At 47.0% G+C, this 26,003-nt stretch overlaps 1 protein-coding gene across 5 annotated transcripts in view; it reads left to right on the top strand.

The window, feature by feature from the left end:
* The window catches only part of ARHGEF6 (Rac/Cdc42 guanine nucleotide exchange factor 6), a 101,759-nt gene that overhangs the window by 19,621 nt on the left and 56,135 nt on the right, over window positions 1-26,003 (top strand). For 4 of the 5 annotated variants that reach the window (XM_030306338.1, XM_030306339.1, XM_030306342.1 and 1 more), the window contains 4 exons: window positions 10,873-10,957; window positions 13,819-13,940; window positions 15,296-15,497; window positions 25,736-25,806. In XM_030306338.1, coding sequence (XP_030162198.1) covers window positions 10,873-10,957; window positions 13,819-13,940; window positions 15,296-15,497; window positions 25,736-25,806 — 480 coding nt within the window. The remainder of the gene's footprint in view (window positions 1-10,872; window positions 10,958-13,818; window positions 13,941-15,295; window positions 15,498-25,735; window positions 25,807-26,003) is intronic. The other variant, XM_030306340.1, reaches the window with a different exon arrangement.

The following is a 26,003-nucleotide window of genomic DNA, read 5'->3' as shown; positions in this document are numbered from 1 at the left end:
GAGCATGAACGGGGGAGGGGCAGAGAGAGAGGGAGACACAGAATCGGAAACAGGCTCCAGGCTCCGAGCCATCAGCCCAGAGCCCGACGCGGGGCTCGAACTCACGGACCGTGAGATCGTGACCTGGCTGAAGTCCGACGCTTAACCGACTGCGCCACCCAGGCGCCCCTAAAGTTTGTTTTAGATAGCTTGTGTATCTAAGAGTCTGTATGTAAAATTTCAGGAGTTGACTTTTATTCGGAGAAATGACTCTTTGAGTGTAATGTAATGAGTGTAAGTAAGGGTAAGGAGAAAGCTGAGTCTCTTCTAATACAGGACCTACTCAACTTCTTTCTGCCAAGCTGGACTACCCGTTGCATGGTTTTCAAAAATTAAAAAGAAACAAAGAAAAGACAGTTAATGGTAGGCGAGTTAGGTCCCATCATGTCGAAGGGAAGACCTTTTCTGCTTTTCCAGTCCTCCGCTCACCTCTTATTTCTTCCGTTACCCAAACTCTCTTGATTTCGTTGGGTTTTCAAGGCATGACGCTTGCACGCATTAGGACTCGGTAACTTTGATTCTCGAATGTGATCCCAGGCGGTACCTTCGCTTCCTTCAACGTTCTTCCCTTCTCTGAATCACCGTCTTCAAGGAGAAGAATCTGTTTTACCAGGCGATGGAAAATAAATAAGCCCCGATTTATCAAGTTCTGCCAGAAAAAAAAAAAAAAAAAAGACCTTTTCTCTGTCTTTCCTTCGGGGGAAGGCATACCAAAAGGGCAGGTGTTTCTGGTGGAAGAAATACCTGTTTAGCTTTTAGGTGGAAAAGCAAAGACTAATGATCAGCAAGTACTCGTTCACTGTCTCTAGGGTGGGTGCTATGCCTGGCATTGTGGGAACTCGCCGCATTTAACAGCGGATTGCAGTGTATGCCGAGGTATCCAGCGTAGTGATTCCAAGGTCTAGAACATAATACAGAGTTCAGAAGAAGCAGCCCATTGTAGCCTGAGGTGTCGTGTTTGGGGCAGACCCTGTGGAGGGGAGTGATGTTGTTCGGGCCCCAAAGGACAAGGGGGATTCAAATGGTTGAGGAGGGGCGTCTGGGTGGCTCAGTCAGTTCAGCGTCCGACTTTGATTCAGGTCTTGAAATAGTGGGTCACTTGCTGTCTCTCTCTCTCTCTCTCAAAATGAATAAACTAAAAAGAAAACCAAACCAAATGGGTGAGGGAAGTTTTCCATCAGGAGACGTGCACCTGTCAGAGAGAGGCACGGTGAAGAACGTGAAGAATTCTGGGGCAAACGAGGAGACCACGGTGAGAAATGACGGGCTTGAGATGAATTGGCACTGGCAGGCGGGGTTCCGTCAGGCTGAGAGACCTGGGTGTTCGTGGAAAGCACCATTGCATCATGTGTCTGCTATGAGAGCTCGCAAACACCCACCTTGCCGTGCGTGGATTGTATCCCACGTGGACATCTTGCTTGGGATCGGGTGGAGGAAAGTTAACTGATTGACATCTGTTAGGGCGTTGATGGGGCATCTCTGAAAAGGACCTACTTTTGAAAATGTGACTCGCATGTGGCCGTGAGCGGGGGGTGCCAAAAGTCTTTGCCAAGGATGTTGTGGGGGGTGATCTCTCAATGAAGAAGACGGTAATCTCTTTGGCACAACATCCTTCCTACCCTGATGAGCTGGTGGAAGGGGGTCTTCGGGCGTGTGGATCGGAAGCTTTCAATCTGTCACCCCTTCTTGCTTCTCCTGAGTTCCTTCGGCAGAGCCCGTTTTAGAGCGAGGTGTGAAACAGGTGAGTGTGGCTTATGGTGTTTGTCATTTAAGCCATTGACAATGAAGCAGTTCAAACGATAGAGCCAACCGCCGGCAAAGCGGTAAAACCCCTCAGCTCTTTGGTGCTTCCCTGCTGTCTGATTCGTAGGTCCTGGTGCTTTGTGGGGAGACCAAAAGGCACCGGTACTGGGACAGGCCAGCCATTGCAGACTCTGCCCAGACTGGGCACAGAAACTCAGTGAAATCCACAAGCATGGAATTTGAAGTACGTAGGTCACCTCACAGTCGCAGGGCCTAATTTTGCAGACAGATACGGGTGTATGTTATTTTAGCCGATAGGTGTTTCCTGGCAAGTCACGTGGGAGTTGAGTTTTTCTTCCTTAATCATCTTTTTATTTTTTTTATTTTTTATTTTTTTCAATATATGAAATTTACTGTCGAATTGGTTTCCATACAACACCCAGTGCTCATCCCAAAAGGTGCCCTCCTCAATACAATCATCTGTCTTTTAAAAAAAAAAAATTTGTTAACGTTTATACATTTTTGAGCCGCAGAGAGAGACAGTGTGCAAGCAAGGGTGGTGTAGAGAGAGAGGGAGACACGGAATCCGAAGCAGGCTCCCGGCTCCGAGCTGTCAGCACAGAGCCCGACACGGGGCTCGAACCCACGAACCGTGAGATCGTGACCTGAGCCGAAGTTGGACGCTTAACCGACTGAGTCCCCCTCGGTGCCCCCTGACTTTTTATATATAATCGTATGCTTTTTTTTTTTTTTTTAACTTTACCGTAATTTCGGCAATGCTGTTTCTTCAGTTAGGATTAACCATCGATTGGCAAGAGCTTCTCAACCCTTGTGAATTCATCAAATACGTATTAAGCGCCTGCTGCGTGACAGGCACTCTTCTAGACCCCGAGGATACAGGAGTGAAAACGTTTTTTTAAGCCCTGGCCTCATGGGGCTCACATCCGAGGCATCGTTTGTGCTTAAGTGTCTCTGCCAGCACTCCCTGTCGATCGGCCGATGAATGATCCCTTATCGAGCGTCTCACATGCGTTGGATACCGGGCCGCGTCTGTGGGGCAGTTTGGACTCCCAAGAGCCCGCCTTCTAGTTGGAAACGCAGACCCGATCTTAACGCCCACCGAATAAACAGAGAATGTTACAGCGGTAGCTGGTTGAGGGCTGAACTGTACAGCGCCCGTACGGACCGGAAGGCTGTGGCAGTTCAGAAGACGGAAGCCCGAGGGTAAGCGGATGTGGGACTTTGGGGGAAGGCAGCGGATGAGCAGGCCAGGGCGTGTAAAGCCACCGCGCCGTGGTTCCTTTGTCCGCGGTGCTCCCCCCTGCCTAATCTCCGTGTGGGGTGCATCTGACGCCAGTGTCTCCGGTGCCTGGGACTCGCGGTGAAGCCGTTGATTCTGCTGGGCTGCAGGGCTCCCACCCTGAACCCGAGCGGACTCCTAGGCCAGCTGGGGCTGCAGAAGCCCTGTCTTCACATGTGCGTCTCCTCCTCAACTGCCCGGCCCGCTGAACAGCCAGGACTGGTCGACCGTTAGACTTTCTGAGGCTATTCTCACCTTCCTGTTGTATCCCTCGATTCTCTCGTTCCGGGCCGCGCGGAAACAGGTATAGTGCTCGGGGTGTCTAGAGTCATCGTTCATCCTTGACGTGCGAGGACAAGGAGACAGCATGAAGGATGTGGACGCGCGTCTGGGACCGCACGTCCAGGCATTCTTCACCGTAAAGCGGGCTCTTTTCCGAAGGTTGATTTGCAAGTTATTGTTAGGAACCCGGAAGACATTTTTTTTTTCCCCCTAGAAACCAGGTTCTACGCAGGGATTATGTTCTCTGGCTGGCCCACAACAGCCTGTTTAATAAGTGCGGCCGAACTACAGAATTCACCCTGTGTCTCTGGGAAAATGTGTTCCGCATTCCAATTTGGAACGCGAGGAAATAAGTCCCCTTCTCCGGAGGGGTGGGGGTGAGGAGCTTGGGGAGGACACCCCCAGGTCTGGCACCCAGATGCTTCTAGCAGCTGAGGAATCACCCGTCCGCCCCGCCCCTCAGAAGCGGCAGCCAGTGCGGCTCCTGCAAAGGCTCTGGTGACGGGTGTGCAGGAGGGGTGGCGGGGCGGGCCGCGATGGCGTCTGGCTGAACAGCAGCTGGTTCTGGGCGCCCTGCTTCCTGTCCTCGGCTTGGCAAGCCCTGTTAACAAGAGAGATTTCATCTTTCCCTTCCGCTGATGCCTACTCTCTTCTTGGGGCAATTATCCAAAGCCCTTTATTGTCTCTTTCTCTTCTTAATCCTGTGACCATCCCGGCCAAGATGCCTAGATCATTCCGCAGTCATCCCCCTCCTTCCCGAACACTTAGTCGTCGATTGATGATAACTCCCTGTTGGGGAGCAAAAGGGTCTTTTCCCCTGGAGGAGTGCTAACAAGGAAGATCGGAGGCCATGAGGTGTTGGCGATTCTGAAGCGGCCATCAGGATTTGGTGATGTTGTGACGAGACATGAGCAACGAGGGGGTCGCACTCAGGTCTTCGCTCCTGTCACGGGAGCTCTATGCAGCGGAACTTCCTGGCTCTGAACATTCTAAGGTCCAGGCAATCGAGAAGCCCATATTAGTTCCGGAGAACGACGCCACACAAATCCACAGAGACGCAAGGACGTAGATGGTCAAAGCTAGAGCCAGAATTTATAAGTAGGGCGTCTTTTATTTTTTATTTTTTAACAGTTTTAGTTTTATTTATTTTGAGAGAGAGACAGAGAGTGAGCCGGGGAGGGGCAGAGAGAGAGGGAGACACAGAATCCGAAGCAGGCAGCACAGAGGCTGACACGGGATTCGAGCCTATCAACCGTGAGATCATGACCCAAGCCCAAATCAAGAGTTGGACGCTGAACCGACTGAGCCACCCAGGTGCCCCAAATCGGTCATTTCTTTTTTTAATGACAGTTTGAACAAGTCCACTTGTAAACAGGTAGTAGTGACATTAGCCTGTGATCTCCCAGAACCCCTCTGCTTAGATGCTCTACTACCCAACAAATTTCTATTTCTGATTTGGCTTATCACGCGGATTTCTCTCTCGGGAGAGAGTGATACGCTGGCCATAAAATGGCAGTATCCAATCTTCTTAATGGTTTATTTCTTTTAGCAGAACTATGCAAGTTGGCCTTTTGGGGTAATGCATTGGCCTTGGGCGAACTTGGTTCGCGTGAGTCCATTCTCCAGAGCCATGAGAATTGAAGAGCAGATTCTGGACCTTGGGGACACGGCCGAGGTGCTGCCTCTGAGAGTCCCCTATTCAGATCGTGGGCCGGCGAGCCTTTCGCTGTGCTGGTTTGGTGAAAGACGTCGCTCACGTCCCTCGTGGGAAACAGAGCCGCAGAAAAGTGGCACTGTTGCTGACTTTGTGAGTGCTTTCAGGAGGAGCCGTGCGGAAGCATCCCGGGTTCACAGAGCCAGGAGCAGTGCCACCCCGTGAGATATGACTAAGCAGCTCGGATTTGCTTTGCTCTGTTGCACCACGTAATGACATTTCCTCCAAAGTTCAGGGGTCAACAGAGGCAGCGCGCTCAGCTGTGATAACTGGAGGCTGTGATTCAAGATGGGCTAAGTGCATTTCAGATTTTACGCAGTGGGAACAAGGGAGAGATGGAATGTTCTTAAAACATTTGGAGTCTGTTTTTTTTTTTTTTTTTTTTTTTTTTTTAACGGGCCCGAAACAGAAGCTGTGTCCATGTGGTTCCACTGAATCACTTGCTTTTTAATTGATTAGGTTTTAACAGTTGAGTGACGGAGCCTATTGGGATCACTCCAGACCCTAAATGAACTTCATTTTTTTTAAGTTTATTTCTTTATTTTGAGAGAGAGAGAGAGAGAGAGAGCACGTGAGCATGAGTGGGGGGGGGCAGAGAGGGAGAGAGAGAGAATCCCAAGCAGGTTCTGCACTGATGGATGTGGGGCTCGAACCCCCAAACCGTGAGATCGTGACCTGAGCCGAAACCAAGAGTCAGACGCTCCACCGACTGAGCCGCCCAGGCGCCCCCTAAATTAACTTTAAATGGAAGTCGATTGAGGGGTACTGAAGCCTCATGACATTGGTGACGTTACCCTGTTCCGACACCCTGTTCTGTGGTGTGGCTTCTTCTCTTAACGAGGACGTGGCCGGAGCTGTCACTGGTTATGTCAGGTGGTTAGAGCGAGGCGCCAAGGAGTAGTTTAGGTTTGCCCTGTAACCCCGGGCTGAACCCCCGCCCAAGCAACACCTCACAAATATGGACAGCGGCTCACAAGGTGGAACCAGATGAACACATAGCGAGTGGCTCAGTGCAGCCCTTCCCCGCTTCCGGCAAACATGAGCCGGTGCCTACCGGGTCGGGGCTTGAAAGGAGAAGGCCAGCACGGGAATGTGGCACAGCCCCTGCGGAGACAGTCTGGTCCTGTGGGACATTTTCTCCTTGCCACGATTAGTCGAATTAGTCATCGTAGCGGTTGTAACGAACTTGTGTTGACAGCAGGCAGGGATTTCTTTTTGGGTACAAACCCACAGATTTCTTCCTCTTCTTTCTAGTGCCTCGTGACAGTGGGAAGTATGCAGACAGGGCTCAGATGTCCCCCAGAGCTCTCTCTCGTGTATCTGCATTGGTTCCATCACTCTCTTGCTCGGTGACGCAACCGCTCTGAGTCTCAGTCTGCTCATCTGTAAAATGGGGGAAATAAACGTGCCCATGTTACGGGCTTGCTGGGAGAATCGTGTGCAGTGAATGGAGACATATAAATATCTCCAGGCACGGTGCTGGCGTGTCGCAAGGGCTCAGTAAATCAGTACAGTGTACCTGTAAGATTAGTGAGGGAATAGAGCGGGGGGGGGGGGGGGGGCTTGGAGATTTTCTTCTCATGTGCTTCCTTGCGCTGGTCGATTTAGGGAAAACGTCACCGAATGGCGTGCAGATTGAAAGTGAAAACTGTCCCCAAAGGGTCTACTTGTAAAACCATGAAAATATTACATGTCTGCGTGGTTTATACTGCCAGATGCCCAACAGTCCAGAATTAACACCTGGTGTTTAGTGGACGGAAAAGAAATTGTGCGGTCATTGTGGATATCCGAAATGGAAAAATGCGAGGAAACATTTAAAAATTAAATGCCTCGTCTGATTTCAGCCGCTGATGTCGTGTTGGGCCTTATGTAAATTGACCTTATGTACATTGACCCGAAGCCTTACTGATAACACCAACAGTCCATTAACACACAGCTTGCATGTTAGATGTATTATATACTGCATTCTTACAATGAAGTAAGCTAGAGAATGTTGTTACCAAGTCATAAAGAAGAGGGGCGCGTGGGTGGCTCAGCGGTGGAGCCTCCGACTTCGCCTCAGGTCCTGATCTCACGGTTCATGAGTTCAAGCCCCGCATCCGGCTAGGTGCTTGCTGCACAGAGCCCGCTTCGGATCCTCGGTCTCCTTCCCTCTCTGCCCCTCCCCCGCCTGCTCTCTCTCGGTCTCTTTCAAAAATAAATAAACATTAAAAAAAAAAAAGAACTCATAAGGAAGAGCAGATACTTTTACAGTACTGTACCGTATCGAAAAAAGCCCACGTGTGAGTGGACCCGCACAGTTCAAACCTGTGTTGTTCAAGGGTCAACGGCACTTAAAAAAACATCTTTCATGAGGTTTAATCTCCGTCTCGCCTGTTGCTTACCCAGAGTAGAGTAAACGTCCGTCGTTGTTGTCCTTGAACCTCGCCCCCCCCCCTCCCCGTTGCAGGAGGCGGGACCTTGAAAGCATCTCGTAGTAGTTCCAGAAGCCGCCCTTTCTTGTCTGCATCACAGTCGTGGTAGATGGAGGGAAGGAATCCTGCCGTTCATCCGACCTTCACAGACCCAACTGCGACTAACCAGCTAATTTCTGGACCCAAATGGTATAGAGCAAGTTCAGCTAATCCGGCACTCGGGCTCACGCGGAGTAGCAGACGGGGAGTAGTAACATCACGGCTTCCCGTCGGAAAAGCACCAACGCCGTAAATGTGCAAATGTGCGTTTCCTTTAACAAGCCCCGGGGCTCTGCGGACAGAAAAGGGGAATTGGCTCTCCATTTTGTGTGTGTAAATGGTTGGGATCGCTCCCAGGCAAACGGCCCCCCCCGTACTGCAGTCCAGTTCTCCTCGTTCTCCCCTACCCTCCCCACGTCGTCCGGCCGTTCTCCCTCGCTTTTTCCCAAGTTGCGCGCTAATGTCTTTACGTTTTCCACACCATCAGCTCTAAACTTGGTCTCATGCCTGTCATTTCCATTAAGGTCTACAAGACTGCTAACAGCTGAAAGCGTTAGGCTCCCTCCCAGTGTTTCCATTTTAGTAAGGGACCCATCTCGGTGCGCGGAAGAAAAGTCTGGGGCGGAATTTTTAATAGCATGCAGTTTGAGGTTTAGAAGGGTGTGGTGCGGTGGAGGGTGTTCCTGGCTATATTTAATCTTCCAACTGCTCTGAAATCATAACTCTTAGGCTCTGCTGTCTCTGCTACTCCCTAGAGGCCTCTTCCAGCTCCTTCCTGTGTAGTTGCTGCTGCTACAGAATAGGCTTGCAGGGAGAAAAACAGTGTCCGTGGGTAAACTCTAGCATATGGGGGTTTTCTAAAAAGGAAACCCTGTATAGTCCCGGCAGCTTCCCACAAGTACAGGCGGTGACTCTTGTGGATGCGTGTTTCATTTTCTGATCGGGTTATTTGTCTTAATCTCAGTCAAGTGCCCTTGTACGGGTACGGGCCCCTGATGTGGGCCAGTATCTGCCGCACGTAGGCAGTCAATTCACCTGGATCAGGGAGCAACAGAAAAGGAAAGGGGGGACGTTTTTCTCACAGCTGTTGCTCTCATGTCCCATCCTACTAATATTTACTCGTGGTTTTTATTTTAGGCTGCTCATCCCCACCACACCTCCCCAGCACCCGCATCCACGCGCGCACACGTATTCACGCTCCCGTTAGGAATTAGAGGCTAAAAACAAATGACCTTTTGGCTTGGTTACCATCGTGGCACCCGTGCCCTTAAGACTTCCCCACCGATGTGCTCTAAGGGAGATTCAGTGAATCTGGAATCCTCTGGGATACTAGGTAGGCTCTCCAGGGTCTGTTGTATCTTGTTCACCCAGGCTTTGGCAGACTAAAACAGAGTGCCTACCCCTTTATTCCTGGACAACTTTGAATTTCATATTGTGGGATTCAGAGACATATTTGGATCGTACTGTCATTTGACTCTTTAGTAATATTGGGATTACCCCTTTACTAAAAGTAGAATGAGTGTGTCATTTTTTTTTTTTTAAGAGAGAGAGCATGAGCAGGGGAGGGGCAGAGAGAGAGGGAGAGAGAGAAATTCAGGCAGGATCCACAGCCAGCACGGAGCCTGACCTCACGAACCGTGAGATCACGACCTGAGCCGAAATCAAGAGTCAGACGCTCAACCGACTGAGCCCCCAGGCGTCCCTAGTGCGTCATTTTTAGATGTGATTGGGCTCTTCAGGCATATTAAGTTTGAATGCGAAACATCCATTGATTAAATGAACAGTATCATCGTCAATCCCAGAATACACAGATTTTATAGGTTCACATTTGCATATATTATCTATATTGACGCCCCCCCCCCCCCGAAAAAAATGGATACTATGTACCTTCATTCTAGAGACAGAGTTTAGGTCTTGGAGAATATGTACACAAAGATAAAATTTTGCCTTGACATGGCTTTCAGAAAACACGCAGATTAGGAATGAAACACATGGCTCCATCTAATGGGACGGCCCACATGAAAAGGTACATTTTATTCCTGTCACTGTATCTGGGAAAAGAAGATTCAGACTTCTAGCCCTCCTGGAATGAAATGATTTTATTTATTTTATTTTTAATTTTTTTAATGTTTATTTTTTGAGAGAATGAGAGAGAGAGAGAGACAGGGTGCAAGCAGGGGAGGGGCAGAGAGAGGGGGAGACACAGAACCTGAAGTGGGCTCCAGGCTCTGAGCTGTCAGCACAGAGCCGGATGCAGGGCTCGAACTCATGAGCTGTGAGATCGTGACCTGAGCCGAAGTCGGAGGCTTAACCGACTGAGTCACCCAGGCGCCCCAAAGAATGAAATGCTTTTAGAAGGTGAACTTGCATCCAGAACCTGGGCATCTGGTTACCTATAGATATGTATATCTATATTGTGGGCTGGCTGGCAGATGAATAGATTGTGCCTGTGTTTGAGAATTTTGCTAGCTTCAAATATCCATATATGAGACTAGAAGAATTCTATGTGCATTTTAATACATTGAAGACATTTACAAATCAATAATTAATTTGTATTTAAGACAACAACCGATAGGAGTCTTCACCAGGGACGGTGGCATACCAGAACGAAGGCGAAGTGAAATATCATATCTATTTCATGTTTTGTTGCTGACACTTGCGGAGTACTAGGAAGGCCAGAGGTCACGTCTGGAAAAGTCACCTGAGGCCAGGAAGAGCCGGCACAGGTTCAAATCCACGACGATGAGCTGAGAGGGGCGAGGTCAAACGGCAGAAACCAGGAACCAAGGCTGGGAGCAAAAGACCCACCTGGAAAAGTTTGAGTGACCACGGAGCTGGGATCCCAGGCCGTTGGGACCCGGTGGGTGGCAGCAGGGAGGACAGCAGAGGAAGAGACAGCATGCCCCAGTGGCCCTCCTGAGCCCAGCGATTGAACTGTGCAGGTGGCAACGTGTCAGAAGGGCTCCAGCACCTTCTTCGTGGGCTGGAAGGGCGTTGTGTAGGTGGCGGGCACGAACTGTAACAGGTGCCTACGGGGCTCTGGTAACGGGGCCGAGCATTGACACGCTCAGGGCCAGAGCGCGCGTCTGCTGATGGGCTCAGCTTCTCGGCTCGGCTCTCATTTCCCAGCACTGCTTCGCTCTGACTCACCGAGGGCCCTGCCACATGTCATTAGGCGGCTCAGCTGCCGCTTTCACTTCTCGCAAGGCTCTATGGAGGTTTGGCTCTTGGCTTTTACATCGTTTTCTCCTGAGAGCTGGAGGGAGTGGCCTTTTCGAAAGGTTGGTTTGCTGAGTTGAACCCTTAACGGCGTCTGACAGTTTCAATTTCCTTTCTCATAGGTGTTCGATCCTGATGACCTTTATGCAGGGGTCAATTTCTCCAAGGTTCTGAGCACGCTATTAGCTGTCAACAAAGCAACAGAAGGTGAGCTGGGTTTGCGATTTGTGAGTCGTGCGTGACACGTTTGGATCCACGGGCGTCTCATTCCCCTAGGAGCCAACTTTGGCCACGATTGTTCGATCGGTGCACATCTCTCCCCTCCCTGCAAGTCAACCCCAGTGGGTGTCAAATGCTTTTTTTTTTTTTTTTAATGTTTACTTATTTATTTTGAGGTGGGGTGGATAGAGAGTGAGCAGGGTAGGGGCAGAGAGAGAGGGAGAGAGAGAGAGAGAGAGAGAGAATCCCAAGCAGGCTCTGCACTGCCAGCACTGAGCCCCATGCAGGGCTCGAACCCATGAACCGTGAGATCATGACCTGAGCTGAAACCAAGAGTCGGACGCTTAACCGACTGCATCGCCCAGGCGCCCCTTTTAATTGTTCAGAGTTTAGGATTTAAACACATCTATCACAGATGTTATTGTAATGGCCTTCATATAATGATAAGAACCAAGGAACTATTTCGTCCAAAGCTACAGAATACACAACTGAGAACAACAAGACAGAAAATGAAAAGGAAAAGATAGAGTTCCCCTTTTCATAAAGTTTACAGAAGATAGCAGTTACTTCCCCATTAGAGCCATGTTTTTCTCATAGATTTTTGTATGTGTCTGTCCACGTAAAAGAAGTTGTCAGTGGGGCGCCTGGGTGGCTCAGTCGGTTGAGCGCCCGACTTCAGCTCAGGTCATGATCTCACAGTTTGTGGGTTCGAGCCCTGCATCGGGCTCTGTGCTGATAGCTCGGAGCCTGGAGCCTGTTTCGGATTCTGTGTCTTCCTCTGTCTCTCTGCCTCTCCCCTGCTCACACTCTGTCAATCTCTCTCTCAAAAAATAAATCAAATAAACATTAAAAAAAAAAAAAGAAATCCACATACTTTAAAAAGAAAAAAAGAAGTTGTCAGTAACCTTGCACTGGAAACGAAACCTCAGGGTCATAATGAGTGAAAAGAATATTTTTTTTTTAATTTTTTTTCAACGTTTATTTTTTTATTTTTGGGACAGAGAGAGACAGAGCATGAACGGGGGAGGGGCAGAGAGAGAGGGAGACACAGAATCGGAAACAGGCTCCAGGCTCTGAGCCATCAGCCCAGAGCCTGACGCGGGGCTCGAACTCCCGGACCGCGAGATCGTGACCTGGCTGAAGTCGGACGCTTAACCGACTGCGCCACCCAGGCGCCCCGAAAAGAATATTTTTTATTTAAATGTTTAATACCCACCACATTGGAGGCATTAACTGTAAATCCTAGCAAATGTGAAGAAAACGCCCCATAGCCTTGGAGTATAACCTTACTCCTGTGAGACAGCATCTTTCCTACAGCTGGGTGGGAATAAGCATAGTTGAGATGCACTGAGCCCTCACCACGGGTCTAAGCAATTCTAAGAATCATCGGTGGTCTCCTCTTTGAAATGACCCTGGGGGTAGGTATTATTATTAGGTCCGTATTACAGATAAGGGAAGTCCGGCCCACAGTTGCCCAACCGGGAAGTAAGTGGCAGAGCTGGGGTTCAAACCCACATCAGACTGACCGCCCCCCAAACATAGGTCTTGGTGCTCAGACTGTTGGAGAGTCCACAGGCTGTGTGCCCAGCACTGCCAGGTGCTACGAAGGAAGTGTAAGATATGGTCCCCGCCCCTGAGAAAATTACCATCTATTTCGGGAGACTCAACTTACCCACGTGAAACAATTAGCACACGAGAGCAGACAATATAGTCGAGAGCCAAATAGAATGGAGCATCTAGGAAGCTATCAAGTAATTATAGTTTTAGTCAAAAGAGCTGTACATAATAGCAATAAATGTAAAAATACTTCTCTAGAGTTGTTCTTTTGCTATTTGGGAAAAAAAAAAGGAGGCTCTTGAGCTATTGCAAAGGCGTATAGCAGAAGTACAGCTAATTCGAGTAACTATATTTAAGACATATGACAACTAGCCAGTGCTAGGCAGGGAGGATCGTATCATTCTAGCATTATGCCATCCAAATTATACGTTCCTTTGCCAAACTCTGCTAGCAAGTTTTATAGTCTCTTCCCTTGCCGCGGATATTTATAAAATACAAGGAGGTGAAAGTTAAAACCCACAGCATCAAGGAAATTACTTGGATACTGAGCTTGTCGCCTAGGGAATGTTTGGGCTTTAGACTTTTGCAGTTTATGTCTTTTAAAAATAAACGGAGAGGAAAAAAGCCCTCATTTGAATTTGTCGAGAAGCCAGCATACGGAAAACACCCAGCTCAGCGCTGGTCTGATCGAATTTCACAAGGTTTCAAGGAAGAGAAGATTGTCGAGTGTAATTTTTGAAGATCGCATCTTTCCCAGACACACTCTGTCTCCGATTCTCCTTCGCCTCGCCCACCGCCCCCCCCGCCCACCGCCGCACCCCCAGTTTCTGTGAGAATTTACATTACATACGCTACACACGTTACCGCATATGAGGAAGACAAGAACCACCCAGTTAAGGGCCAAAACACAAAGAGAGAAGTTTGAAATATTTCAAAGTAATAAGAGCCACAAACAGCTGTTTGGTACCCAATATAGTTCTGCCTTGGATAACAGGGCGTACTGTCTCAACCGGTTCAAGAGGGGAGAGTCGTAGGGAAATGGGTTAAGAGAAAATGTGGCTCTGTCGCTGTTTTTCATTCTACTGGACAGCGATGGCCAGTAAGGCTATGAAGAAGTTGGCCACCAAAATGGGAGGCGGGGGGAGGAAATTCACTTGGCACGTTCCGAATGGTAACCGTGAGGATTACGGCCAGGGCGCCCGTGCTAATGTCCCGTGAAAGATTGTGTTATGTTCTAGACGTGCTTCTGACATGAGTGGCTCCCTTTATCTTGCCTTTTCCTCTTTTCACAGATCAGCTATCAGAAAGACCATGTGGACGTTCCTCTTCTCTTAGTGCTAATAGTTCTCAGACAAGCCCACAGGGAGCAGTTGTTAGCACAGCTCCAGGGCTGCAGAGGCAGTCAAAGGCAGTGGTAAGTATAGAAGCCAATTCCCCTTGCCTGTTTCACAGTCTGTCAAATGAAATCGATATCCTGGTTTCATCTCCTCGTGTGGCGAGATAGCCGTCCTGTGCGTTTGGGGCGTCGCCGGTGAAACTACTTTAAACCTAGCGCCAGTTCGGGCTGGCCCGCTGGCGCGCATCAAAGGCATGTGGGGCAGAGGGTCAGAAAATCGGGGCTGAAGTCCCAGAGTTCTTTCCCTTCCTGGGACCGAGTGACTCGTTTAGCGGGGAATGCCGTGCAAATGGAAGTCGTTAGAACGGCTTCCTGATGGCAGCTTGCTGGCATTTCCTCTACCTCTGGCTTATTAGGAGAACTAGATAGTGCCTGGCACATAACAGACAATCAATATGCATTACTTGCCATCATCATCGCTACTGTCATTTGCTTTTTCTCTGTGCCTTCCTATCGAGCCTGTGATGATGAACTCCCCTCGTGGGGTAGCCCAGTTAGCTCTGCATTTGGTCTTAATAGGAGCTTTTATTTGGGAGGAACCGCCTCATCCTCGGCTGGCTCTTTGGAGACCTTTATTCCTTGTCAAAAGCCACCCACTTGCTTTAAGCCATCAGGAGCTGTAACTTCCAAAGACTTTAATTACTTCCAAAGCGCTTAACCTTTTGAGATCACGGCTCCCTTTGGGGAGCTGATGAACACTACGCTTAACCTTTTGAGATCACGGCTCCCGGCTCCCGTTGGGGAGCTGATGAACACTACGGTTCCGCGCCCCCTTGGACCCTCTCAAATTGTGTGCAAACCTCCTGTGCAGCAACTTACGGGTGGTTTAGGTAAAGATCCCTGTGCGCATCAGCTTCTCAAAGGGGCCCGTGACAGGTTAACAACTCCGCCTTAGGTATCTACGGGATATTTGATGTTTGCATATGACTAAATCAGCCAATTTAAGATATTCTTAGCCATTGAGAGGTGGGAGGCAGATTTTATGTGTAGATTAGTACTTAATCTTGGCCCTATAATTATGTAAGACCGTGTCTGGGTGTTGGGGAGAGGCAGGGTGGAATAGTTTATCACTCTACTTTGTTTCCTGGCGCATTTAGCAAGTATCTTCAGGCAATTGGTGAGGGGAGAGGGGAATGAAAGCTATGGCCCCCTTCAAAGTACACATTCTCGTAAACACAAAAGGTCGCATGCACTTCTGCGCCGTTTATTACCCTCCCCCACCCCAGCCCCACTCCTCAGTTAAAGACTCAAGACGGCTGTGGACCTGGGGTTCCGTCCTTGCGCATCCCACGTCATTTGCCTCAATTCATGTCATTTGTGCCCCTGCCCCATGTAGATGGGTGCTTAATCTGGTGTGGCTTTTATTTCCCTAGGAGATGATGGAAAATGGAGGCCACCAGTTGATAGTAAAGGCAAGATTCAACTTTAAGCAGACTAATGAAGATGAACTGTCAGTTTGTAAAGGGGACATCATTTATGTCACCAGAGTTGAAGAAGGAGGCTGGTGGGAAGGCACATTAAATGGCAGAACAGGCTGGTTCCCTAGTAATTATGTCCGAGAAATTAAGTCCAGTGGTAAGTGGATCTTTCAAAAGCCTTTTGGAACGTGACTCATGTACTCTCTTGTATTCCTACTGACAATCTTTTTTTTTTTTTTTTAATTTTTTTTTTTTTTTTACCGTTTATTCAGTTTTGAGAGAGAGAGAGAGAGACAGAGCGTGAGCGGGGTAGGGGCAGAGAGAGAGGGAGACACAGAATCCGAAGCAGGCTCCGGGCTCAGAGCTGTCAGCACAGAGCCTGATGAGGGGCTCGAACTCACAAACCATGAGATCATGACCGGAGCCGAAGTAGGACGCTTAACCGACGGAGCCATCCAGGCGCCCCCCTACTGACAATCTTGTAGTTTTAGTTGGTCAACAGAAACTGTTTGTATTTGCATTTATAAGCCGACAATTAGGGTAGGAGGGAACTGGGAAAAATCGATGATTAGATATTTTGAAACGAAGTTGCATTTCGATTACATCAAGACAGCAAAAACCTAAAAAAGCTAAAGAATTCAAAGCTCAGACAACTGTTCCACCTTAACTATGTCCCCTTCCTGCCACTCTAAGAATCACCATGGTAGAAAAGAATAATAAGAGAGGCCATGTGCTAACTTCCTTTTTTTAGCCCTAAGCTCTTTAAGCAGACCTAAGTCTAAATGCCTCAGACATGTGTTCGAGAAATAACAATCATAGGGCTGCAGGAAGCCGTCTGGCTGCTTTGATTCTGAATAAAATTGCCCTTAACTCTTACGTACTGCTAACTGCTTATCCTCTTTTGTAATAATATCGGGAGAATGAAACCTAAGAATTCTTCAGTAGTCTTTCTAGAACTTTCTTAGGTCACTTCCTTGCCTTTTGTTATTTAAGCAAGGAGGCCCTGCCTATATCACCAAAAAAACCCTGATATATAAAAATATGTCACAATACAGATAAAGTAGTGTTCGGTTATTCACATTGTTATATCTCTTCGCTTCCCCAAAATATTTACCCAAGGGCTCCTTTGAGTGGTTAGCCGCTCAGTGTGCTTTTTCTTTTGTAGACGTCTTCATTGCTTTTTTAATGACTCAAAATTAATACTATCGGCTAATATAATCATAGGCTCATCGTAAATAAACTAAAAAATTACAAAGATGTATAATATAGGCGATACAAATTCCTCTCTCCTTTGCATCCTCCCCCAGATAACCCCTCTTAGGAGCTTTTCCCGAACGCATTTAAGAGAAAGTTTGGTTTGCACGCTTTTCTGTGTCATGTGTTGGTTTAAGGCAGGGGGCACCTCCCTTAATGGAATAAATGTTTACTAAAAGATTTATAGTTATATATGTATGTGTAGACTTCTTAGCATTTTTTAGAAGATTTTATTTTTGAGTAATGTCTACACCCAACATTGGGCACGAACTTACAACCCCAAGGTCAAGACTTGCATGCTGTACCGACAGAGCCAACCAGGTGCCCCTTAGCTTTTTTTTTTTATTACTGGGAATTGAGATGTTTCTGTGGATCCCTGAAATATTTTCACAGGCCTTCTTGGAATTTCCTTGGTTTTGATGGTTCTCACAGCTGATTTTTACCCCTCGCTACATCTTTCAGTTGCTTTGGTCTGGTTGTTACGCTCTCTATCTTTCCAGATTCACTCTAGCTTTGTTCGTTGATTCAGTGTCTTCATCCCCCAGATTGAAAGCCACAGGTCTCGCCGCCTTGCCTGGGGATTCCCCAAGGCATTGTCCAAGCATTGTCGCGAGGACACCGGAAGTGGACAGACAGCATGCCTTCATCATCATGTCCCTCGCTGAGATGCCTTGTAGCACAGTCTGGCTGCTGCATTGTGGACTGCCCTGGGCTGTTTGTTCTGGGCTTTGGACCCTTCCCTTAGGGTTTCTTCTATCCTCTCTTTGGTTTGGAGCTCAGTTAAGGACTCACGTGGCAATCTCTGGCTCCGATTGGAGCACCTAGGTAACCCTTTGAAGCGTCTTACCCAGCCATCAAGGATAGGTCTGGACAGCTGGGGCCAGGAAGCCTGCTACTTAAATTAAACCGAATTTAAACTCAGCAGCCAGAGTGATTCTTTCAAAATGGAACTTGGGTAATGGCTCCCCATCTCAAAAAGAGTAAAAGCCAAGGTCATCTCACTAGCCTACAAGGTCCTCCAGGATTCAGCTTCCCGTTGCCCCTCTGACCTCCTCTCTGACCTTTCTCCCCCTCACTCATTCCACTCCAGCCACACTGGCTCCCGGTTTCCTGTGCCAAATGGGCACCTACCTCACTTACTGATCCTCTGCCTAGGACGCTCCCTGGATGTCTACATGCCTGGTTCCCCCACCTCCTTCAGGTCTCTGCTTACTTGTCTGCTTTGCAGTAGGGCCTTCCCTGGTCACCCAAGAAAATGGAACCCTATCCCCATTGCCCCTCTCCCCCTTCCCTGCTCTATTTTTTGTTAACCATTTCTCTCCACCTCACATAGTGTACGTGTGCTTATTTACTTCACTTACCATCTGTATATTCCCATGAGAATGTAAGCGCCATGAGGGCAGAGATGTTCTGTTTTGTTTAGGCTCTCTAAGTATCTGTAAAATGAATGGATACCGTGGGGCAGGTCATTATATTCTGTTCAGCTTGTTCACTGAGCATCAGTTAGATACTTGGTAGTAGTGGTGGTGGGGCTATATTAGTCTGTCCTCGGGGACCCTGCCTCTAATGACCTTACAGTCTAGTGGTCAAGATAGGAGTGTACATAGACAACTGTAACAGGGTAGCATGGGATAAGTAACGCAGACAAAGCTCTAAGTCTAGACAAGATGCTATTGGTGCAGGCAAAAAAAAAAAAAAAAAGGTTCTATGAACAATAACCTCGGCAGGAGGGGGAAGCACTTGAATCGGGCCTTGAAGGATGAAAAGACGCTTCTGACAGGTAGAAGGTTAGAGGGCATTAGTAAGTTAAAGCATGGAGGTAGGAAGGTGTGGAGTGGGTGGTAGGGTGATTTGGGTTGAGGGTAAGGCACATAAAGAGGAGTGGGGCTTCGGCTGGAGCTATATGAAGAAGGGTGTCAACACAAAGCAGGGGATAGTAGGGGACGGTATGTGGTTTCGAAAGCTGTTTCTAGTCATCAAGTGGGGGCTGGATGGCAGAGAAGTGGCAGGGGTAACCAACGAGGATGTGGGGAAGCCAGTAGAGACTCTTGCTGAGATCTTGGCAATCCAGAGAGCCGTGCGGGCTGCTTTTGTGATAGTGGAGCGGAAAAAGTGGGCGGATGCAGTACTGTTAAAAAACAATCAGGGAAATTTGCTGATGATTTGTGATGAGCAGAAGGGAGGAGGTGAAGATAATTCCAAGTCTAGAGGTCCAGCTTGAGGGTGAGCTCCTTAAGGGCATGTGGCGTCATGCACCCAGCCAGCCAGCAAAGGTTTCTTTGCCATGACTGGGATATCAGGCTCTGTCCCGGCACTGGTGAGTCAGAGAAACCTAAGACATGAGTTTTGTCCTCATGTTTATAGTCTAGTGACGGGGAGATCTCACTGAAGATGATGAGTTGCTTTGGACATGTTGAGTGGAGGCACCAGAGAGTCATCGTTCTGAAGATTTCCAGCGGGTAGCTGTCATTATTGATTTGGAGTCCGGGGCAGAGCTAACAGCCGGAGATGAAACTGACAACTGACGCCATAAAGTGGTAGATGATAAAGCGTAAAAATACATAGCAGATTGTCAGCGGACAGAGAGTGTGCTGTGGCTGGAGAGGTTGGAAGTGGCTTCGTGGAGGAGGTAGGGCTTGAGACACGTAGGCTGTGGATAGGTCCAGATGAGAGGGGAGGACAATCCAAGCCATAGTGATTGGTCAGGGAGGACCAAAGCCACAGAGGATCCGTGGTAGGACTGAGCAGAGGGAGCTTGGGGTGGTGGAGGAGATCAGCTCGGTGTAATGAAAATGTCTTGTTGGGAAGGAGGTGATGAGTCTTTGTTGACCCGAATTCTTGCCCATACCACCTCTCGCTGTCTCCACAGGGGGGCAACTTGGCCAGAACCTATTTAGGATGCTGCCGAGGGACACGTTAAGTTCAGTGTTGTGCTATTTTATGTTTGGTGTAGAAAATGCACCTGTCAACATTTTCTTTCTTTAAAAAAAATTTTTTTTAATGTTTACTTATTGAGAGACAGAGAGACAGAGCATGAGCATGGGAAGGGCAGAGAGAAGGGGAGACACAGAATCTGAAGCAGGCTCCAGGCTCCGAGCTGTCAACACAGAGCCCGACGCGGGGCTCAAACTCACAGACCGCGAGATCATGACCTGAGCTGAAGTCGGATGCTTACCCGACTGAGCCACCCAGGCGCCCCGCAATGTTTTATTTCTTTTCATGAAGTTCATACTGATGTGTAAGCTTAGGGAAGATTTGTGTGTAAGGAGTTTTAAAAAAAAATGACTCCTAGATTAAGTGCGTCTTTCGTTGAAACGAAACCATCCATTTAGAGTTTTAAACCCCACGGCCACACAAACTCTTGGGTCGTTTGGGAGGTTGAATCAGGCATGGAAGTCAAGAACTCCTGTGATCTCCATTTACTCTTGGGTCAAGCGGGTAACGCTGAGGTCACTTGAATAGTCAGTGATTCTGCCCTTCATTCGTGGTAGCCTGGGGTACTTTTCATTCGGGCCGGTATTCCACGTGCCTTTGTATTGTCTTCAAAACGGAACAAAGCAACCCTGGCCCTGTGCAAACCCCCACCCTGCAGATTTCGGTGCCGTGGGAGCGCTGTGCCCGCTTTTCTTCCCTTGAGCCTGCTATGGACAGGAGCACTTTGTGCTCTGGTAAAGTCGCCCTTGGGGAGTGGCATGTTAAGTTTGAGATTCCACTGTAACTTTTGTCTAGAAGATGATTATGGTCAAGGCCCTGGGGACAGCTTCTTCCCTCCCATCAGGAGGAGGCTGGTTTCAGAGGACCTGTGAAGCCACCAGTCTACTACCGTAGGAAGTGAGGAAGTAGAATATTTGAGTATCTCGTGCACGCACACGCACGCACGAGACTCCTTTCAACATGAGCTTGAGGCTGAAGGTAGGGTAGGATTTGGTGACCGTGATAATAAAAGCCTCTCACCAAGAATGATGGGACCTGGACGGTGGTGACATTATGGAGCCATTGTTCCCAGTCCTGCTTGCATACCTCTCGTTTTCTTGTTGCATGAGAAAAATAAACCCTTTTGAACAAAAACATTTTCTCAAAGATTTTGTTTCATGAAAAATATATGTATGAATCAATTAGGCATTATATAAGTGTCAGAGGATATATTAAGGGCCTTTGCTCCTTTGTTTGAGTCAGATACATTACAAATAAGAAAATTAGCCATTGGTGACAATTTTCAGTCCTTTATTTTAAGAATCAGTGGTGACCTGTAAATTAACATGTTATTTATGCATGAAAAAAAAATTCCTGCCAATACATCAGTAACACCATAAATTGTATCTTTTTTTCGTTTCTGTCTTAGAGAAAAGCTAAGGACTTTGCATTAAAATTTTCCTAGCAAAATGTCCGTGCCAAGGAAGTATTGAAGCAAGTAGGATCAGAACAGATATTTTAAGCAAATTCTGTTTTCTGCAACTGGTTCCGTTAAAGGGTCATTAAATCTTTCTAAGACTTTTTATTAGCAGGTAAATATAGTTATCAGATGAGGAGATTAGGTAGCTGGCTAATTAAATTTGTATTAAGGCAGCTTAAGAAATGACTCTTCCTGCTGATTGTAAACCAAAACTAAGATTGAGCTTTATATTTAGACTTCCTGTTGTAATCCCCTGGGTATGTCACATAGATGTTTCATATCCAGAGAAACCCATTGTCACTAGATTTCTTTTTGTCCCATCACCACCAACAGGCAATAGGAATCTGTACAGCAGCAGAGGAGGGGAAAGAACCAAACGTTAATCGGAAAAGGCTCTTTATATCAGGATTAGGAGGGTTTCGTATGGCTTTATCTGTGGGACAGTGCTGTTGTTGGAGTTCTCTTATGCCAGGTAACCCATTTGAATTCTTCATGACGTTGGTTGATGTCAGCGGTTGAGTTGAATTGAATTGAATTGAATTGAGCTGAACTGAATTGAATAAGAGGTGGTGAGAGAGACCACCTTGCCTTGTTCCTGATCTCAGGGGGACCACGCTCAGCCTTACATCTTGTGCCATGTATGTCTACGCCAGCTGCAGGTGTTTGGTAGATACTCTTTATTGAGTTGAAGGACTTCCACTTTATTCCTATTTCGGGGGGGATAGGAGGTGGGAGTTTCTTCCCCTTGAGGGATTGTTGAGTTTTCTCAGGAGCTTTTTCTGCACTGACGGGTATTATCATGCGATTTTTCTTTGTAGGCTGTTAATATTGTGGGTTGCATTGATTGATTTTGGAATGTTTAACCAACCTGGCGTCCATGGGGATGGATTCCGTGGTCTACAATGCTTTAAAAATGTTGCGGAATTTTATTTGCTAATATTTTCTTAAGGTTTTTTGCATCTATATTCATGAGGGCTATTGGTCTGCAGTTGTCATTTTTTTATACTATCTTTGTCTGGCTTTGGTGTCCGTGTGATAGTGACTTCATAAAATGAGTTGGAAGGTTATCCCTCCTCTTATTTTCTCTAAGAGATTGTGAAGAATTGGTATTGCCTCTTCCTTAAACGTGTGATAGCGTGCTCCAGTGAAACCACATAGGCCTGGAGATTTCTTTTTCTGGAGTTTCAAGTTTAGAAATTCAATTTCCCTAATAGTTCTAAGTCTGTTCAAATGGTCTAGTCCATACTGGGTGAGTTGTGGTAGTTTTTGTTTTCTGAAGAGTTGGTTCGTTTCACATCTAATTATCAAGTTAATATGTGTAGAGTTGCTCAGAGTATTGCTTTATCATCTTTTTTTTTTTGTTTAAAGAGAGTGCGAGTAGGGGAGAGGGGCAGAGAGAGAGAGAGAGAAGGAGAATCTTAAGCAGGCTCCACGAGCAGCCTAGAGCCCGCCGGGGCTCGATCCCATGACTCAGGGCTCATGCCCTGAGCTGAAATCAAGAGTCGGATCATAAACCGACTGAACCACCCAGGTGCCCCTGTCATCTTTTTGATAGGTAGTGACAGCCCCTGTTTCACTCCTGATATTGGTAATCCGTGTCTTCTTTTGGCCTCTGTCAATCCTGCTAGAGGTTTGACAATGGTATTGATCTCATTAAAGCACCAGCTGTTTTTTTGCATCCCGTTCAGCCACCCAGGAACCTCCATGCAGCCAGTCCTTTCTTTTCGGTTCATGTTTCTCCGTCCTACTCCGCATAGGTAACATTTTGTTTCCATTGCAATCACCCATTCCTGTGGCCTTTCCTTCCTGCTTCTCCGTCTTGGCAGGCTCTCCATTACTGTTTACCCTCCCGTTCAGCCTGGCTTTTGAAAGCTGACCCTATCTTGCCGGTATCTCTAGAAAGTTTCATTTTTATCAAGACTGGCTTACGTTACAGTCGCACAAAACGATTGTGCGTCCTTTTAGAAAAAAATGTTTTTAGGTTTGTTTGTTTGTTTATTTATTTATTTATTTATTTATTTATTTATTTATTTATTTTGAGAGCGAGCGAGCAGGGGAGGGGCAGAGACAGAGGGAGAGAGAGGGGATCCCAGGTAGGTTCCGCACCGTTAGCACGGAGACCAGTGTGGAGCTCGAACTGACGAACTGGGAGATCATGACCTGAGCTGAAACCAAGAGTCGGGTGCTGAACCGACTGAGCCACCCAGGTGCTCTCGGCTATGAGTTCTAAGTAGAACCATTATCACTACGTTATAGGAAACTGGCCTCCTAAACACTGAAAGAATTTGGTAACTGTCAATTTCAAATAAGTCTAAGAGTCCAACAGTGGTGCCTGGGAAGCACAGCCGGCTTGGTACAATACTTGATTTCAAGTCCTGGCTCTGCCACTTACAATCTTGTGAAGCCACCAGGTAGATCCAGGAGGATCTTGAAATGGCGTGAAGCTTCCAGCAACTGGCTGTACCCCACTTGTCATCACTCGGACGTGACACAGTTGGCCCAGAGGGCTGCCTTTTTGCCTTGTTTTCGCCCTACCCAGCAAGGCCCAGCTGGACAATTGATTGGCACAGGAACAGTCTTGCCTTGAGCATTGCCATGTCTACAACTGTGCTTCTGGAATCTTCCCTGCCCAGAAAGTTCTCTACTGTTTTCTCTCCTGGTTTGAATTCTCACCACCCTCCAGGACTAGATCGAGTGCCTCCTGCCCAGCAAGGTCTTCTCTGAGCATCCCAACTCAAACTGATGGCCTCTCTGAACGCCAGTAGGATCACTGCAAATGCCATTGACCAAGCCCTTCTCGGTAGATTTACCTCTGGACATCATATTGGTTAGGAGCACAGGCTCTTGTCAAGGCACACCTGAGCTTCAGTCTTGGCCCTGCCATGTCCTAGATACATGCCCTTAGGTAACTAACTTCACCTCCCTGGACCTGAGTGACCTTCTCTGCAAAATGCAATCATCTCTGCCTGCTAGGGTCGTGAGGCTCAAATAAAATGTCTGAAAAGCTATTAAGTGCCAAATAAATAAAAGGATTATTTTAATATAATAATATGTTAAATATAATAATAATTAAAAGTCAAGGTTAAATGAGAAAATATTCATGCAATAATGTGATAGAATTACAGAGGAGCGCCTGGCTGGCTCAGTCAGTAGGGCATGTGACTCTTGACCTTGGGGTCATGAGTTGGAGCCCCACACTGGGGTTTGAGCTTACCTAAAAACATAAGATTAAAGGGGTACCTGGGTGGGTCGGTCGGTTAAGCGTCCGACTCTTGAATTCAGCTCAGGTCATGATCTCACAGTTGGTGGGATCAAGCCCCACATCGGGCTCTGCGCTGATGGCACGGAGCCTGCTTGGGGCTCTCTCTCTCTCTGTCAAAATAAATAGAAAACACTTAAAAATAAGTAAATAAATAAAACAATTTTAAAAAGGTTGTTAGGAGAATTACAAAACCATAAGTAAAGTAAGAAAGATCCCTCTGTGTGTATGTGTGTGTGTGTGTGTGTGTGTGTGTGTGTTCACAAATACATATATAAAAAGACTGATGGGGCGCCTGGGTGGCGCAGTCGGTTAAGCGTCCGACATCAGCCAGGTCACGATCTCGCAGTCTGTGAGTTCGAGCCCCGCGTCGGGCTCTGGGCTGATGGCTCAGAGCCTGGAGCCTGTTTCCGATTCTGTGTCTCCCTCTCTCTCTGCCCCTCCCCTGTTCATGCTCTGTCTCTCTCTGTCCCAAAAATAAATAAAAAACGTTGAAAAAAAAATTAAAAAAAAAAAAAGACTGAGAAGACATGCTTTATAATGTTACTCTGATGATGGTTAACTCAGACTAATCATTGGTTTTTATGTTTTCTCTATAATTTGCATTTTTTAGGGTTGGGATGATTTAAAACTAGAAAATATTTTTTAAAAAGAAAAATCAAGTGTGATGGTATCTTATGAATTGGTTACTTATATGTACTCGACTATACTTCAGAAAGAGTTTAAAGCAGCATATAATATAGCAAGATAAAAATGGAATGTAAAACAAAATGAAGCAAAGGAGAAAATGAGGGGAGGAACGATAGTGTTAGTGACACTGTTAAACATTTATGATCGCCATCTTGTATTTTCCTGAGGTGTTTTTTTTTTTTTTTTAAGAAAGAATGTGTTAGGATGTCTCTTAGTCATGAGTTTAATAGGTAAGATTAACTTGGTAAAAGAAAGGCAGCATTTTGTACCACGATGTCATGATACTCAAACGATACATAAAAGAAAGAAGAATTTTCTGCTCGTTTTCAGTGTGTTAGAGATTCTGATTATTTTATTTTTGGCACAGTAGAGAGCCCCAAGAAAGGATGGCTGCTATTACCTATGTTATAATATATATCTATACTATACTTGTATAGTAACTTACAAGTTACGAATATGTGTATTTGGTTAGCATTAATTTGGCTTATCTGTTTTGAATGAAGTGAGTGGAGAGGCAGACTGGAGTAAAGAAACGAGCCCGAATGGAGTGAAGTTCTTGGTCTGGCCCTGCCATTCATTAGCTAGGCCTTAACTTCTCGGAAATTGAAGGGGTCTGGACAAGAACCCGAGCTTGGACCATCTAGAGTTTAGTAAAATTAGAGTGTCACTTGTCGGGGAATGTACATTTCCACTGATCCTTCCATTTGACAAAATTTATAGTATGTGAGTTGACTTCAGTTATAAAATGTTCATCTTAGATCTGTGTGATCTTAACATAATTTAAATGTCTATTCCACAGAGAGACCCCTCTCCCCCAAGGCTGGCAAAGGATTCGAAACTACTCCACTTACCAAGAACTATTATACTGTGGTGAGTGTTCAGATCAGAACTAACAAAATTTCTTGACTCTCTGTATGGAACCTTTTCACTTGCTGAGCCACTGATGCGTTGAGGTGACGCTCACAGGAGACTGGGTAAAGTATCGCAAGGGTCTAATGTCAGCTGTGCTACCGTGGAGCTCTTCTGCTGGTAGGCCTCTTACAGATGTCTAGAAGTTTTACATCCAC

The sequence above is a fragment of the Lynx canadensis genome, chromosome X, assembly GCF_007474595.2.
Source record: "Lynx canadensis isolate LIC74 chromosome X, mLynCan4.pri.v2, whole genome shotgun sequence".
NCBI classification, from domain to species: domain Eukaryota; kingdom Metazoa; phylum Chordata; class Mammalia; order Carnivora; family Felidae; genus Lynx; species Lynx canadensis.
Note: the sequence above shows the minus strand (reverse complement) of the source record. Positions and strands in the feature narration are given on the sequence as shown.